The sequence below is a fragment of the Ischnura elegans genome, chromosome 6, assembly GCF_921293095.1.
Source record: "Ischnura elegans chromosome 6, ioIscEleg1.1, whole genome shotgun sequence".
Taxonomy (NCBI): Eukaryota; Metazoa; Arthropoda; class Insecta; order Odonata; family Coenagrionidae; genus Ischnura; species Ischnura elegans.
In genome coordinates this window covers 102109058-102126244 of record NC_060251.1, presented here as the reverse complement: position 1 = coordinate 102126244, position 17187 = coordinate 102109058, and the positions used below count along the sequence as shown (strand labels likewise).

Below are 17187 nucleotides of genomic sequence, written 5' to 3'. Positions count from 1 at the left end.
TTGGAAAGTTTATTTAAAAAATTACTAATTTTTTAAGAGTTTATTTAGTAATAATTATTAATTAATAAATTATTAAACAATAATATCAATAAAAATTTCTTAATAGCCCACATTCGGCTTGTAATTTCAACGACCGCAGCTCAAAACAATGTCTTATGGACATATTTTATATGTATTTCAGTTTTGGGGAAGGACAGTTGAACGAGGGGGGTCAGGGGATGGGGGCGGCAAACTGATCTTTGTCCTCCTCAGAAAACTCCTAGTTCCAGACCTGCCGCTAATCATTTCTCTATGAAAAATATTCTGTCTCCTGAGTTGATTTCCAGTTCCCCGTCCAAGTTTTTCACCTGGCTTTCATAGTTCTAGCATTAAATGAAGTCCGGAACTTGCATGCCTACTAAGAGTCGATCAGGTACCCTATCATAGAACATTATATATAGTATGTATGCAACTTCTACACCCATCAATTATTCCTTAAGTTTACTCATAACCCTCTTTCTTGGAAACCCTGATGAAGGAAATGAATGTGCCCCATTCATTTTTTTGAGAGTAAACGTATATCTGTCATAAATTCAATGTCAGATCTTCCTCAATCATTAATTATGCTATACGTAGAAATAGTTCTCTGAAGGGAAAAGAGAATATGATGGAGGGAAATTAGCCAGTAGGAGCTCAGGTAAACTTTTCACTGAAGGCAGAATTCCCTGCTTGCTAATCATAGCAATAGGGTAAAATTTGACTTTGCAAAATCATGGTCAATGAGTAGGTTTCATTTCATCCTCTGAAGACCCTCATTATTATATTTCAGAGGTCAACGCTTTTTCCTTGTGTTGGATTATAACCACAGCAGTTCTCTTCATACCGTCTGCTTTAGTTAACTCAATGATAAAAATTTATGCAGCAACTTGTACGCAACATTGGTATTTAAGTGATTTAGATGACTGGCCGAATCTTAATATTTATCAGTGTCATGATAGAAACGAAATGCTTGGAACTAAGGCCATTGACATGGATGAAATAATCAACAGAAAGCTTTATTTCTATATTGTTTACTTAGAATCTTAAATAAAACAAAATATAGAAATGTTAACAATATTTTACACAACACACAAAACATAATCCAGCATTAACATTAACTCATTCATCTACACATATAACAATCAGTGCATTAAAGTATTTTTCATCCAATTATTTATGTATATTCTGTAAAAGAGGAATTTCTAAATTGCACTTGAATTTGCATGTAAAATTATTGACATAATCATTAGCAATGGTATCAACAATTTTAGAATGTATGGTAGAAATTTTTGTAAGCAATCAATGAGCCAGGGGATATTATAACTGTACATTTCTTAAACTTTTGAGAAACCAACATCGTGCATTGCTCACAGTAATTAGCACATTACAATACACTTATGATCACTGCTATCTTATGAGATGATGATAGACAACAAAATCTAGTAGTACTCATGCTCTCACAACCAAATTTGCATTAAAATTCTACCACAGCATTTACAATGACACCAAAGGTCTGACCAGTCCTAGGCTACTTGTCAGTTTCACTATTTTACAGAAAATGACAAATAACCTCTTAGTATAAGATTAAGAAATTCGAGCATGAGTAAAATACACTCAATTACATAGTCCTTCCCTGATGAGACATGTTTTAAACACAAATTCAGCAAATTTATTCATCTGCTGAATAAAAGCATGTCTACATATACACTATAGCAGGTGTTAACCAGCAACAATAACTGCCATATATCAACTGCTTCATCTTAATTAGAAAACTATTACCATTCAAACAAATTTGCAATAACATCAAGACTATAGTATTTCTGTTAGGGGATGCTACTTCGATATCACATGCACTGACTACACAAAATGTAAATTATCATGTAATTTCTATCACACAACTGGGCAACGAATCATGCTGACTAGTATATAGTTACAAGTTGACTGTAAAGTAATGGCAGAGTGCTATTTAGGATCTCAACATTTATTCTCAAGGACCAAATTACTATGTGAAATGCCTTGGATTGAGATAGTTATTTACGAATGGACGAAGGACACAAAAAAGAAATGGAAACTGATTTTCTGCATGCACAAAAATGAAAGATTTTTGTCACTATAAAAATAAAAAAAACAAAAATTGTACACAAAGTAAAGTCCACTGCATTGTAAGATTTCATCACAAAAGTGTCCTGTTGGTACAGGGCTTTCGGAAATTACATATATGACTCTCATTTCAGTCAATAAACAACCATTTTCACTTTCATCAATCTTCATCAATTAACCCATGAAAAAATAATCATCTGGCACAACGTGATTGTTAAAAAGGGGACCAAATAATTTACAGGTCATAAATATGCTAAACAAGGCAACCTAGAAGAATATATTAGATTGCTTTACCTAAAACGGTGTATTTCAATATTATAATAAAGGAGTCTGCTAATACTGAGCATTGAAAACTGTAAATACTGCAGACACAACAGGGAAATTGTATGAGACGGAATGTTTTGCATTGCATTTTAATTGGTCTTTCATACAAACTAAATATGGAATAGCAAAATAGGTTATTAATCTTGAATTATAAATTTGCATATACCCTAACTAAAAATTGAACCAACACCAGGCAACCAGATTAATGGATTCACAGATGAATGAGTAAAATTTGGGTTATGCATAAAATTACACACAAATAGTTTTTCCTGCTCTTTACCGGTGAACATTGTTTCAAATTAACTGCAAAGCTCCAAATATTAATCTCTTGAAAAACACTTTTTAATGAGTGAAGTATAACCTATAGTCAATGCCTAGTGAAGTTTCGTGAAAGTTACAAATAACTGGCCGTATGCAAAGACATTGAAAAAGACTCTTTTAAAAATCAAAGAATACTAGAAATAGAATAATCGCAGTGAGGAAAACAGAAGGCAAATTTTAATGCACACACTGAAATGTGATAGGGTTGCCTTGAAAAAATTATGGAAACGGAAGATGACACAACCATCATCTATAGTTTTCTGCAATAGCCAGGCATACTTATAGTCACAACCACAGGGATACTTCCATTTGAAAAAAAATGAAATATAGCTCTAATATAAAAGAGAACGAAAGACCGGCAAAGGGGAGAGTACTTTCATTATAGCCTAAAATAATCTGAGTGAGTAAAAATTATCTCTATGCAGTTCCATAAAAAATTAGTTAGGTAAAATCAAGAAATGGACAAGCAATTTACAAATGTTCAATATACCTGAGGGAACATAATTTAGTTTAGAATTAATTGATAAAATTTAGAGGAATATAGTGAAAATTAAGGAGGACAGAATTTGACGAATAAAAAAGGATGATCAGCTAACTAAACCATTGGTTGCTTATTTCCTCAAGGCTTTAAATGTAACATTAATATGGCCAATGCCACAACACAATGAGAGGAAAGATTGAACAACTCTATTAAATTCTTAGAAGATTTCTAACCAAATAGCACAACAATTATTACCATTATTATTCATAATAAAACATTACATTAACAAATGCAAAGTCAACTATGCTACAAAGTATTACAAAAACACAGTAAGACTTTGCTTGGTTGAAAATAACAAGGCATATGTAGTCAGGAATGACATAAAATAAGTAAATAGTATCAATCAAATGGAAGGTATGCCTTAGATGTGAAGAATAAACCACCTCGAAAACACAATAGCAAAATCATCATTACAATTAACTAATCAATTATCGACAGCAACAATTACAGGACATTTTTGAATGGACAACATTGAACACAACAAACTTAAAAATATTTTTTGGATAATAGCACAAATGATGAGGTGTGGTAACTACAAAGTTGGTGAGTGATGGAACCTAACAAGATTGCTACCTAATTTAGAAAATATATTCGGAGAAGGCATTAGGTACGAAAAAGTATAAAAAGATCATAACAGCAATTAAAACATGCGATGGCAGGCAGGTCAGCTAATTCATCATACATTAACCAACATGACTATGAGATCCAATTTCATGGAGTGGCACAAACTACCAACCAGAGCTGCAGAGAAGCACTCACGAACATGCGATAGATATTCACAGCCAAAATGTAACGTCCTGACCCCCTACCATGAAAGTCTATGTCGTTTTTGTGAACATAGGACACATTTTGACCAATGAACAAATTTATCAAGAGCTCTAAAGCAATTATTGGCAGAGCAAAGTCACTGCTACCATAACACAAATGATAAAACTAATCAGAGATAGTTTAAGCCCTCAGCAATTTTTCTTAGTCTCAAAGACTTAATGACTCTTGCAGTGTCCACCCAATTTTGCAATCCAATGCAAAGAAAAATTCACAGTGACCTAATCAATAACTTAACATATATACCAGAGCTTATGTGGAAACTTTCTCAGTTACATAATAAGCACCAGTTCCTGAACAGCAAATAAGCACCAAATAGTCATTTAAGGACTTCTGCCAGTGGAATAACACTGCAAGATGAATATATACGCATGCAGTGATAAGTTATGAAACATAAATATATTTAATGGCAAGTTTTCCTCTAGGCATGCCTCAAGAACTCAAACATAATCCAACGTAAACACAAAGAAACATCTTTGTAGGTATAATTGAAATAACACCATTCCACTTATACATTCACTATGGTCCAATGGTTAAATAACCAGTGTTCTCAAGATGATCACGCAATGTGCCATAAAGTTGAAGTTGTTCTTCAGGTTTCAAACTATAAACCTGAAAAAAAATGACAAGATATGTTTTACCTCATCTCTCATCAAAAAAATTTCATGCCCTCAAATGTATAAAAAATATTTTGACAAAATCACTTGCTTATGTCCCACCCATCAGAAATTTTATCGTATCCCAATAGTTAAATTTTCATCCTAATTCTTCACCTGAAAATTTATCAACATATATTTTGGTCTTTCAAAGCATGAGAATAATAATAAATACCCATACAATATTCTCAAAAGAAGTAATATAGGAGCTCGATAATTTTTTTAAAAACTCTTACGCCTAACAAATTAACTCTGCATGGCCTTCAGCAAAAGTTCCTCTCAGTTAACAGTCGAAATGGAAACCATGGATAACCAACGCAATTTGTTGCCAACAATTCTGTCATCTGCCTTCATCACCTACACAAATATTCCGTTTGATAATTTTTGCATTGGTTCAAGTGATTTGTCACACCTATTTTCATATTTATGTGAAAGCATTAATTAAATGTAATCAAGTTAGTATGCTGTTATGACATTAAGTTACCCTCTGTATGAGGTATGGCCATACTATAACACAGTCTTAACTTTCAGCAGATCATAACCTGGGAAAGATCCAGTAACTACTAACAAAACGATGGTTCAGCAGAATACCCTTCAAAAAATAAAGGAGCAGGAAAACCAAATGGGAAATATACTGAACTGGACAAAATAAACTCAGGTGGAACATTGACTGAAATGATATCTATCTTTTCTGTTTTCTAAACTAACTGCTATTAACTAAAGTACATTCTGGTTATTTTGGCCACCGAATATTAGAGGCAGCTGCCTGTATGCGACAAATCTGTGAGAAATCCAAATGAAGAATTAACTTGAGCTTTCTCATTTTAATTAGGAGAGAAAGCTGTTTCAATGAGCCACATATCATTGAGAGGCGTTTGATCAGAGTAAATATATTAAGCACAAGAAACCAATTTAGCCATTATTCCACTCCACTGAACTAATCCTAAACAAATCTCCTCTTCATTTGTCCTTCCTACCACTGATTAAGTTATCAAGTGACGCTGCCAAACATAGAGACTGACAGAAATATGCATAATTATTTAATCTACTCACAGATTTTAAGAAAAACTTGACATAACTCCTGTACTTTTCCATAATTAGTTTAAATTAATAGATAACTAAACAAAAAAACATTTTAATTCCCAAATAGTCTTATTTGAGACATTTTAAATGTGCATGCATTCATATTTAAAAAATGCAAAGGATAAATGAGTCAGCCACTGAATTAGGGAAAAGTTAAACAGCCCTAATGTTTCCCATTAACTGAAATGTACATCTTTATTATGAAATACATCCAATCATTAAATCTAACTGAATTGAAAACTGTGCAATTCAAATCACATAAGACACTACACTTAATTAAGAGAGAAAATTCCAATGGGAAATGCTCCTCAACACAATAATAACCTTACCTGTTGAAGTATTCTTTGAGGAGATAATGTGTGAATGAAACTTGAGATGTACACATTTACGAAGGTGGCCATCAGGTACTGGCAATCAAATCGATCCATAATACCACCATGCCCTGGGATTATGTCACCAAAATCCTGAGAAGAATTAACAAAAGAATTAAGAATAAATATACAACTACTAAGCCAAATAATTAAAGTTAACTACCACTTAATTTCATGGTAAAAGGGGGGCACTGTTTTCGTGATAAATACAGAATAATTTTGCTTCCAGTTTTATAAGAATTACTTCTCATAAGAACCAACACCGTTTTTGAATAATGAGTTTCCCCTAAAAATTTACTAAACTTAAAATGAAGTTTTGGAGTTATAAGAGTGCAATCAATTTAACGTTTTTCCAAAATTATGTTATTCTAATAGATCCATCTATAAAATTAGATAAGTAATAGTTTTTTAATAAAAAGTATGAACACAATAATTACAGGATTTAAAATTGACAGGATATCTATAGGCAACTTAAAATAGAAAGGGCCAGTAAAATAATCTCCAGGACAATCAAAATTCTGATACCAAAAATGCCATCTTCATTGATGGGATGAATTAAAATATCAATCATATTAATCACAAAGATATACCAAAACTTCAAAATAATAATATAAATATACACACCTTGATTTTGAATGCCCTCTTAAAGCCACTTGCAAAGAATCCTCCAAATGGTCCGATGACACTGCTGAACAGTGACAATGATAGTGAGTGGAGGAGGAACGGCTGGAAAGTCACCGTCTTCTTTAGAGAAAACTATGGAAAATAAGAAATTTTAGTTAGAATAATAAACCTCGAGAAATCAGTTTTATTCACTTAGCTACTATCACAATTAGATATAAAACGGCACGTAAAATAATTAAGACACAATAAATGAAGTCAACTTTGTGACTATTGATAAAAATGATACAACATAAATATTGTCAAGAAAAATGGCTCTCTATTTCTAAAACTGGTAAAATTATTGCAACTGTTACGATTCCCAACATAAGCCAGAAAATTATACATACGCCTTAATTTACACCTATAAAGTTGTGACAAAAATATTGCTAACAACTACGTTTGACATTTGGAGAGATAAAAATACTTTCAACATGCATTTGGACTGGCATCAGAGACAATTTAGTATTCACTGCCATTACAGAATAGCCTATACTTCATACCCAAATGGAATTCTATGAAAGACTTTAAGGGAAATGTAAAATGGCAAAAATCATGAATGCATTCACATAAAACCATCATAACCAGAACAGGCCTTAAAATTTTCCACCTTAACAAAAAGAAAATTTTCTGGGTGTTACTTAGAAGCAGATACCAATCATAGATTGGCCTTACAAATATCAGTGCTCCTAATGGAAATGACCGAATTATTTGGCCATCTAGAACATCATTCAATAGCATTATAAAAACATGAAAATTCCAATTGGTGAGCATGATACACTGGTATGACTATGAGAATTCGAGGCAATGTTTTTATGTAACGGAAAGAAAATTTTTCTCTGAAATTATTGCCAATGCTAAAAGTTATCATATTACACGTTCATGATGATATGGAAAATTTCAATTAAACCTTCATTTTACTCTTTCAAAGAGGCTATCTCACAAATTAGACAAAAGAGTTAAATAGAGATTTCTTATCCATAATAACATGGACCAGTGGTGTTGCGAGAGGGAAGGTTCGAACCCCCCCCCCCAAATATAAAACCACAATTACTTACCTTCATAGAAGAAAACAAAATATTGAAAAATCATGAATTTACAAAGGATTTCTTTGACAAATGAAGTTTTTTTTTGGTTATCAAAAGTTAAAATTAGTTTAAAACCCTCTACTTACAATTAGTACCATATTTTTTTTTTTACTTTCCCCCTTAGTTTTGGACCCCCCTAAACAAAATTCCTGGCTACCCCACTGACAGGAACCAGATTAAACTTTTGTAAAAGTGTGAAAGACGTAAAACAGAGTTTAAAGCAGATTAAAATTAATATTTCACAGTGATATATATGCCACATTTCTTGAACTCACCAAGCTTGAAACACTAGCAAGAGATTCTGGTAGGGTGTATTCCTGGGGGCGGAAAAGATATGATGGCTCACAATCCATGGTCATTTTTCCCAAGGCTTCATTAAAGGCAATTGGGCACACAAAGTATGGATACTGCACCATTACATAAGACATCTGCAAAAAAATGGTACTTTAAATGGCTAAATAGAACTTTCAACAGATCAAGTTTATAATCTGGATTACACATTTTGATCAGTCTTTTAAGTAAAATAAATTGAACGAAATCTAGAACTTGACTCTAAATTTTGATCATTAGGACAATTTCAGATCAACTTAAAGCATGTATAATTCTTTTATATTTGAAATAATGGCAAAGTATAATGCCAAAAAATTTAAAAGCCAAAAATTAATGCCACATACATGTACACTATGAAAATACCTAAATTCAGACAGTGATATTAAATCATGATTATTATCCAAATTTTTTTACTTCAGACCTGATGATAACTATGCCCCTTTCAATTGATGAAATGGATAAGGTGACTTACCATAACCCCAAAAATCACTGTTGAGATTCCACCTCCGATAAAACCCTCCCAAGTTTTCTTGGGAGATAGCTGAATGAGAGGAGTTCGCCCAAAGAAGAATCCAAAGAGATAAGCCATTACATCATTGCACACAATCATTGACACAGGAACAATGAACCTAATGAGGAATAAAATATTCATTACTGATGATTACCCAGGCATTACTTATTCTTCAGTCAGCCAAGTGCTAATAACATATGGTAGAATAAAATATGCTCAGATTATGAAAAAATTAATTTAGTACACTGTAAAAAATTTACTTCCAACCCAGGGTTAGACTACACAGCAATCATTTTCAAGGATTTGAAAATGGTTGCCATTTAATACCATGAATATGATTACTGAGCAACTAAAACCAATAAATAATTTTCCAGCGAAAAGTTACAAGGGTTGTGTATTTTCATTTCAACTGGAACCAAGATTGGGATGAACTTTTTATAGCATGGAATATACTAAGAGATTTTTTCGTCATGTTTGAGACAAAATCCTACTAAGTCAACATAACATGCTGCTTACCAGATCAAACCTTCAAAGATGTTCTGTATAATGAGGTAGCTCTGTGTGACAACGATCAGCAATGCAACATGAGTCCATGCAAACAGTGAAAACTGTTTCATGTAATAACGCTTCACCAGAGAAAGAACAAACCACACAAATCCCAGTATGTAGAGGCAGAAAGAAATGAACCTGTGGTATGTGACCAGTACCCTCAGGTAATCCTGAAACGGAAACATGGAATTTGAAGCAAATGAAAAGTTATCCCGGGAAATTATTTTGAAAAAATCTGACATTAGTAACAATTCAGGCACAGCTAGGAAAACACTATTTAACAACAAAATACTATATGACTGCTATATAAATGTATTTTATGACTCATACTCACTGTTCGATTAACCAGAACACCGAAGTAGTCCACTAGACTTTCTCCATAAAAAAAATAATTCGAAGTGATAAGAAAATACCACGATAATGAACGGAACCATGGAAGACCATGGATACGGTAGACTGCATATCCTATGTTTATAATTTCTGAAAAGCATTTCACCTGAACAATCAGAGTCTGTAATAAAAAACAAGATGCTACGTTAATATCATGCTAACACTAATTCATCAAGAACACTAACCGACAAGACGAAATAAAAAATGATACAACAAATACAGTAAGACCCATGATTAAGCGTAATATATGCAAGCTAGACTAAAATCAATACAGTAGGAATCGGTATAATGATATAAGTACTCATTTCTCATGACCCTAAGCATTGTTTTAAAATAGCTTCCATATTCCATATCATGCACAGGCAGAATGGTGAGTAGTAAGAAATGAAAATGAGTCTCATGGACGCCTTAGGCCCAGCGCACACGGAGCGACTATTTTGTGACCACAGTTGGGAATCAGTTGCGTCTGCAACCAGTTGGCAACTGAAACAAAACTTCTGTCCGCACACGGGTGTAATGACAGAGGGCTGGTTGTAAATCAGTTTCGTCCATTGTTTAATCAGTGAAGTGTTTATTTAGTGCGGTCCGTGTTGTTTTTTAGCCCTTGCCTTGGCCGTCAGCGCTTACTCTCACTGAGTCAGGCGAAGAAGACGCTGTGAACTATTATCAATACCAAAGGCGTTAGATAGTTTGTATTTGTTCAGAAATTCATGCTTCTCTACTACTCCAACGAGCTTCATGTTGAGTTCTTGATCATTCATTTTGAGATTTACACTATATGGCCGTCGAAATACCTCAAAAACACCACGTGGTCTCGTGCAACTGAAGTCTGCAACGCAACTGCAACCGCGGGCCCACGGTTGCATGTGACTGGTTCCAGACTGTTTTGAGATCGTCAAAAACCAGTCGCGTCGTGTGCGCCTCCCCATTCAAATACATTGTCGAGGTCACAAAACAGTTGCGTGCGCAACTGGTTCGCAACGGTAGTTGTAAAACAGTCACACCGCGTGCGCTGGGCCTTAGGGACATCTTAAAATGATTGCATGCAACCACCAGGGGTTCCCTTAAAGGCACTTCTTCCTTTGCTTGTCTAATTCAAATAAATATTTTACTCATCATTTATTTCCTCCCATGCTCACACTACGGAAGCTGCATCAACAAAAAAATGGGAATAAAACCTTTAATACTTGACAAAATACTTCCACTGCCTTTCAATGCTTTTTCCTGATCATTAACAAAGAGTCATTCCAAATGATGTTCAGTTTTAGGTTTTAATGACAATAAAAAGCTGATGTTAGAAAATGTCTAGGTGGAATCCCAATTGGTTTTTCGAGCACAATAGTTACACTAGTGGAAATGCATGTGGAAATTTTGTTAATAATAACCAATAAAGGTGCAAAATAATACATATTTAAATAACACTAAGAGATGCTGTATCAGGACTGAGAATGATAAACACTATAACAAGAGAACAAAACTTTTATATTTATGACAGCAGACTTTTGTTTAATTGCAATGACCTCCAACAGGTTGGGGAAAAGGTGTTGGAAAGGTGTTTGTTATAACAAACTCAATGTTATACATTGAAATTGAGATTTGCTACATGCTCTGAGGAGTAATCAGTAACGACATAATTGTATTATGAATCATATATCAGGGACTTAAAGGTAATTGAGGTTTCCAATAGGAGATAAAAGAACAGAGAAAATACCAATTTTTCACATTTACTATTTACTTATAAGTGTCAATTTCAAATGTATGGGTGTGTCATGATTACCATGCATTTACAGATATGAGAGGCTAGATAAAGACAGTATTGATAAATGTAGTCGGCAGTCGGCCGTAAGTGAGTTTGAAAGCTTATATGAAGTCCTACCAAGGCTCACCATTACGGCATTTCTAAGGCTGCTCAGAAAAAATAACCCCCGCGAGGACCTGCAAACCACAGCTGTTAAGCCTTTCTTAAAAAATATGGTTCGCAGATGAACTGGCATCAATAAAATCTATCTCATTAAGCCTATTATTTGAAAAAGTCAGTCCTAAGTTGTCAGTATGTCAACCGCTTTCGACGTTATACGTCAAGTCATGACATTTGAGTACTTACTAACTCATTCCTGTGCGCAAAAAATGGAGAATAACAATAAGTGTAATACTAAATAATAGAATAAATACTTAAGTATTTATTCGAAAACAAAATACTCACTGTGACCATAAGTGCCAAGGGTCCACCATAAATGATAAGGCAAAAACCCCCAATCATAAGCCATGTAAATATTCCTCTGATAACCCAATTTCTCCATCTAAAAGTCAAACAAACAAATATTGTAGAAGAGCACCATTCAAAGCGTGGCCGAGAATCGGCAATATACTTCGATGTGAACATACACTCATATTCATTGGTGTACGCACATTTAGGAGACTTCCAAACAAGAGTTATGACAAATACATCGCCAGCGTGAGTGAAATAAATTTAAAAGAGCAAAATTGACAGAAAGTGGCCAACGAAGAACACTTTCAATGCATCGTGAAACTCAAATCGTAATTTAATGGTCACTATACCCAATGCATGTAAATTTCTAAGCCAATGTAACACCGTTTATTACACAATTTTTCACAAAAGCAACAATGACGATATACTAGGGACGATTGGAGACGATACTACGACAAAAACCTCATCTCCACGATCAAACTATGGAAACTTGAAATGGTATGTTTTTACCTGGCGTCAAGGCCTTTCAACGCAGAGTCAAGTACTTCCGGAGTTTTATCCGTTCCCTGAGGAAGCACCTTGGATATATCTTCAACATATTTTTCATCCGGAGTTTTGTCATCTTCCGAATCAAACTCTTTCTACAGGTACAGACCAAAAAATAACATTCTATCAAAACCACCTGCTTAATGATTGCTAACATTCATCAAGAGAATAAACATAGCATCGCGAGTGTATGATAAAATTTGGTGATGAATAAACCTATTTTGGCCAAGAAATAATATACATGAAAAAGTTACAACCTACCTGATCGCTTTCGACTTCTTTACCCTTGTCAGATTCCTCGCCCTCCCCTCGTCTCCTTCGTATTTCTGACATTTTGATCACACGATTATTTTTAAACACGGAAATAACGACGAACCTTTCAGCAATTTTTGATCACTTCCAGCGGTATTACTTTTCCCCACTTCTTGAATTCACGTCTTCCCATAATTAGTAAACAATACGCAGTTTCCCTCTTGAAATGTGAGAGGACACTGATATTGAGTAACAAACTTTGCGAGGAGGTCTAGACTCGCATCCAACAAAAAATTGTTTTGGTGCTTCTCAAATAGAGTAAACTTTCAAATATTTGCTTGTTAAAGAAAAATATACATCTTTTATTTGTTAAAATAACGTATTTAGCTCTGTCTTACTCTTAATGTTTGTTTTCCTCTTTATTTTATAGTTGGTGAACCTACAACGAATTTCCAGATGTCACCGGCTGCAGATAATGAACAGCTGATTGGCTCACGTCTCAGCCAGTAGAACCACGCCCACCGAGTTAAAATGCGCAATCTTCGTGTCATTTAGAAAATGGAGGAATTATTAGTAGGATTTTAGGAAAAGTTCTTATTTTGAATTTAAGTATGCCGTCTGTGCTCATATTACCTTTTTGTTGACCAAGATATATCATTTCTTTTAGAAGGGTTGAAGTGAGAACTCTTAGATTTACGGAAACGCTGCTAGTCAATGCTTTATTTGTTAATTTCTTTTCTCTCGGAATTGTTTCCATGAGAAGGTTATATATGCTGTGTAAATATCAACCTTTTTCGTTATGGAGTGTGATTTCGCCATTTTCCTCTTTTTGAGTGAGTATTCATTGTTTTCGTACCTTAAATGATGAAGTAATGTGTCAGAAATAGCAATTGGCTGAGATGAGAGTCTGCTCGTTGTAGACAGCTGCAGTGTGAACACCTCTGAAATTCTTCTCTGCCATGCTAGGGACCTTTCAAGTTAGTTCAACCTTGAAGTGCTGCAAGATATAACTCAAGGAATTTGAAACTAACAGTTGACCTTGCAATTATAGCCGTGATTACCTTGGTCAATAATAAGTTGTGATTTAGGTGGAATATAGGAGTTTGTGATGTTAATTGAATCAACGATGTTTTTTACGGAACATGAAGAGGGGACAATAAGTTTTGCCAAATTCTCTAAATAAATACACTACTGTTATGATAGAGCATAATTAGGGCACTGGAATTGTGATGTATAAAATTTATTTGGCCCAACTAGCTCACGGCGTTTCATGAAGGTTGTTGTGCCGTTCATGTTGCCATGGGTTAGGGAAGATGTGCACCCTGTTGTGTAATAGTTGAAAGCCGTGGTAATTATGCCGTTACAACAAATCAGTGTATCGCCTCTGGATTGGGGAAAAGACAACATCAACAATGCTAATCAAGAACAGGAATGGAAGATGCAGGTCAGTGTTTTCCGTCGACTGCAATTTGTTTGATTCAGTTTGAAGTCTTTACTATCGTGTAATCAATCATTCTGATGTATTATACGGAAACGCCTCGAATGGAATGTTTATATTAATCTAGCTGAGAACATAGCCGTTACAATTGTGATGAAATTAGTTGATTTTAATTTATTAAACTTCAGTGTGATGCCTAGGTGATAATGAGTGATAGATGACATTGAAAATTAGTTAAAATGAGCGCTTTTAGTTTCACATATCGCTTTCTTCTTTCTTGCTGTAGGAGCCTGTTTACACTCCGTCACAGCAGCAGCACCCTGGCCACGAAAGATGTGCATCTCAAGCGTCAACCTTGTCTACAAACCATGAGATTTGTAGGTCAGTGAATTAGATTGTTTTAAATATTACAGCGTTAAAGTATCTCAGACTATTAACCATTGGTATTTATTTGCGATTGTTCTGCTTGTGATCTGTGATTTATTATGTGTGGTGCGCCATTTGTTCTCTTTTGTTACCAAATGAATGAGTGAATGATTTGAGAAAGAAACTGATGTTGATATATGATTGGTAAGACGATATGTGACCCCCTCTGAATTATTAATTTGCCATAATGGACACCTTATTAGGCATAAAACACTTCATATTAGGTAGCATAATGCCCATGGGTGACCATCTTAGAAACAGTCGTGTGCTGTATAATTTTGGTCTGGATGAGGTGCACTGTATTGGCTTCCTCCATCAATCAAGGTGTGGAATTCTTAGTGTGACTTAAAATTCTTCTCAATGATAAGAAAAGGATATAAAATTATAAACAGCTGTCTGCTGAATATTCCTATAAAGAGATGAGTTGGAAATGATTGTTGCCATTAGGCTGTAAAATAATATAAATACAATTGGACATTGCAATATTTCCATGTCCAACTTTACTCATATTTAGAACTGCCACCACATCGTGCCTAATGTCATGCAAGATATTTGTAAAATGATATTTAGCGGGCACAATTAATTCTTGGATGGAATTGTGAAAGTGTTGTAAAACTTTACCACTTGGTACTGTGTTTTGCCGTTTAAGTTCACTAGTAGCATGATCGTGACGGGCTATCTTTTTTCAGACCTTGTTTGAAATTATGATTTCTGGCTCTTTGTTTTACATTTTTAGCACATACATAAATGCTATTTAGCATTACTACCAATACAATGTAAATTTTCTCTAGGTAATTTACTAGTCATCAAGGTATTTACCCACCATTCACTCAGCCTCAATTTCTTCTGTCAGTTAGGAAATTCTATTGAGTTTGTCGTTAAAATAGTTCCTAATGCCATAATTTCTCGGGCAGCTAGGAATAATTTTAGAGGTTATGAAGTCTCCTTTTCTAAGGAATTTCTTTACTCTGTCTGGTTGTTAAAAATGCCTAAAATACTTTCTGGGTGTCTCCTTAAGGCTCTTTGAAAATGGTCCTTGGAAGTAACACAATAGACAAGCATTCAAGAAAACCTTGACACATCTGTCGTCCATTCATAGTGGACATGTATTGGGTTTCCCAGAAAATCTTTCCCATTTTGTGGCTCTTGTTGCATATCTTATTGGTATTGTATGCTGCAATTTATATACCTTTTGATTTTTGTCATGGTCTGTTGGTCCTCTGGTTAGTGACCTGATAAAATTTGAGTGAAAGATGCTTAATTTCTGAAGAAAGTAATGCTCTGAAAAACAGGGAAATTAGGGCAATAAATTGAAATAATATGTAAAAAAGCAGTTACGGGTTATATTTCATATTTAAGGTAGCTTACAAGTTATTCTTTTGTTAGAAATATTTACTTGAAGCCAATTAAGTAGATATTCTACCCTCTCCATCAGAGATGCTAATTTTTTTTATCAACTATGGTGGGTGTATTAAACAAATGTGTCTAAGGGTTAGAAATATTACAAATACCGCTTTGCGCGGCTTTAGCGCAGGTTTGAGGCTCTCAGCCGGCTGTGGCTTCTTGGAAGTCCTTTCTTTCTCGCGTTGTCATCCTTGATGGACCACGAGGGCCTAACACCTAGTACCATGAGCCTTGGTATAATTGCCATAGGAATTAAAGAACCTGGATAGCGTAGTGGTCTGCACATTGGCATGGAAAGCCAAAGGTCCGTGGTTCGATTCCCGTTCCAGGGGAATTTTTTCTCATGGCAATTCTTGTATATTTCACCGCCGTTCACGCGGCAGGGTTTGAAATATTACATAATTATAGGAGTTCAGTTTTTAATATTTTTGTATTACTTTTTGCTAGTGAAACTTAATTTCCGTTTATTTACTCTACTTCTGTTGTGAATTTGGTTTGTATTGAAATTTAATTGAACCTCGAAAGGTTAGAGATGCTTTTGGTGAATAAGAGTGCTAATAGTTAATCGCTCCTCTTCTAAATACTTACTCTTCTCTTCTGATGGAGACTACAATATAGGTTTTCTTAGCATTGGTTTTCATTCCATATCTAGCCATTGTCCTTTTCATATTCATTGGAATTTTCTTCGGATCCTTTGCAGTCTCTTCAATGACTGCTATGTCACCCGCAAATCACAGCATGCTAAGTATTTCACTGTGGATATTCGCTCAAGGCACTTCTGTCTTTCATTTCATTGATACCTTTCTCAATGAAAGCATTGAAAAATATGGGGAACAGAGCTCAAACTTACCTAACTCTTTTGTGTAGCTTGTCTTGCTTCTCTGTATTACCTTGCAGAAAATATATAATAGGGTGGTTTCCTATTATTTTTTAATTGCCTAAATCAAAAGATTATTACTCCTGGAGTACGTATTTCACGCTTTTAGATTTTTAAATGACGATATCTATTTTTCGCGATTGAATGAAAAGTGAAAAATTTCAAGCGCGCGAAAACGCGACGGCTAAGTATGAATGCCGGGAAAAACTCTGCGTGACGTCGTTCTGCTTTCCGCTGCCGCAAATGAGGTGACCTTGGGGGCGAGGCT

The 17187-nt window shown here is 34.6% G+C and overlaps 2 protein-coding genes across 3 annotated transcripts in view; one reads left to right on the top strand and one right to left on the bottom strand.

The window, feature by feature from the left end:
* LOC124161274 (E3 ubiquitin-protein ligase MARCHF8-like) overlaps nucleotides 1-17187 on the top strand; it is a 125682-nt gene that overhangs the window by 90902 nt on the left and 17593 nt on the right. For both annotated transcript variants that reach the window (XM_046537563.1, XM_046537564.1), the window contains 2 exons: nucleotides 13205-14218; nucleotides 14499-14593. In XM_046537563.1, coding sequence (XP_046393519.1) covers nucleotides 14129-14218; nucleotides 14499-14593 — 185 coding nt within the window. In that variant the 5' untranslated portion in view covers nucleotides 13205-14128. The remainder of the gene's footprint in view (nucleotides 1-13204; nucleotides 14219-14498; nucleotides 14594-17187) is intronic.
* LOC124161273 (phosphatidate cytidylyltransferase, photoreceptor-specific) lies at nucleotides 1034-13134 on the bottom strand. Its single transcript, XM_046537562.1, has 10 exons — nucleotides 12784-13134; nucleotides 12487-12617; nucleotides 11971-12067; nucleotides 9712-9888; nucleotides 9345-9547; nucleotides 8790-8946; nucleotides 8263-8415; nucleotides 6864-6995; nucleotides 6198-6332; nucleotides 1034-4741 (listed from the first exon to the last, which is right to left on the bottom strand). Exons 1-10 carry the CDS (start codon nucleotides 12853-12855, stop codon nucleotides 4649-4651), a joined length of 1350 nt encoding a protein of 449 aa, XP_046393518.1. The 5' UTR covers nucleotides 12856-13134; the 3' UTR covers nucleotides 1034-4648.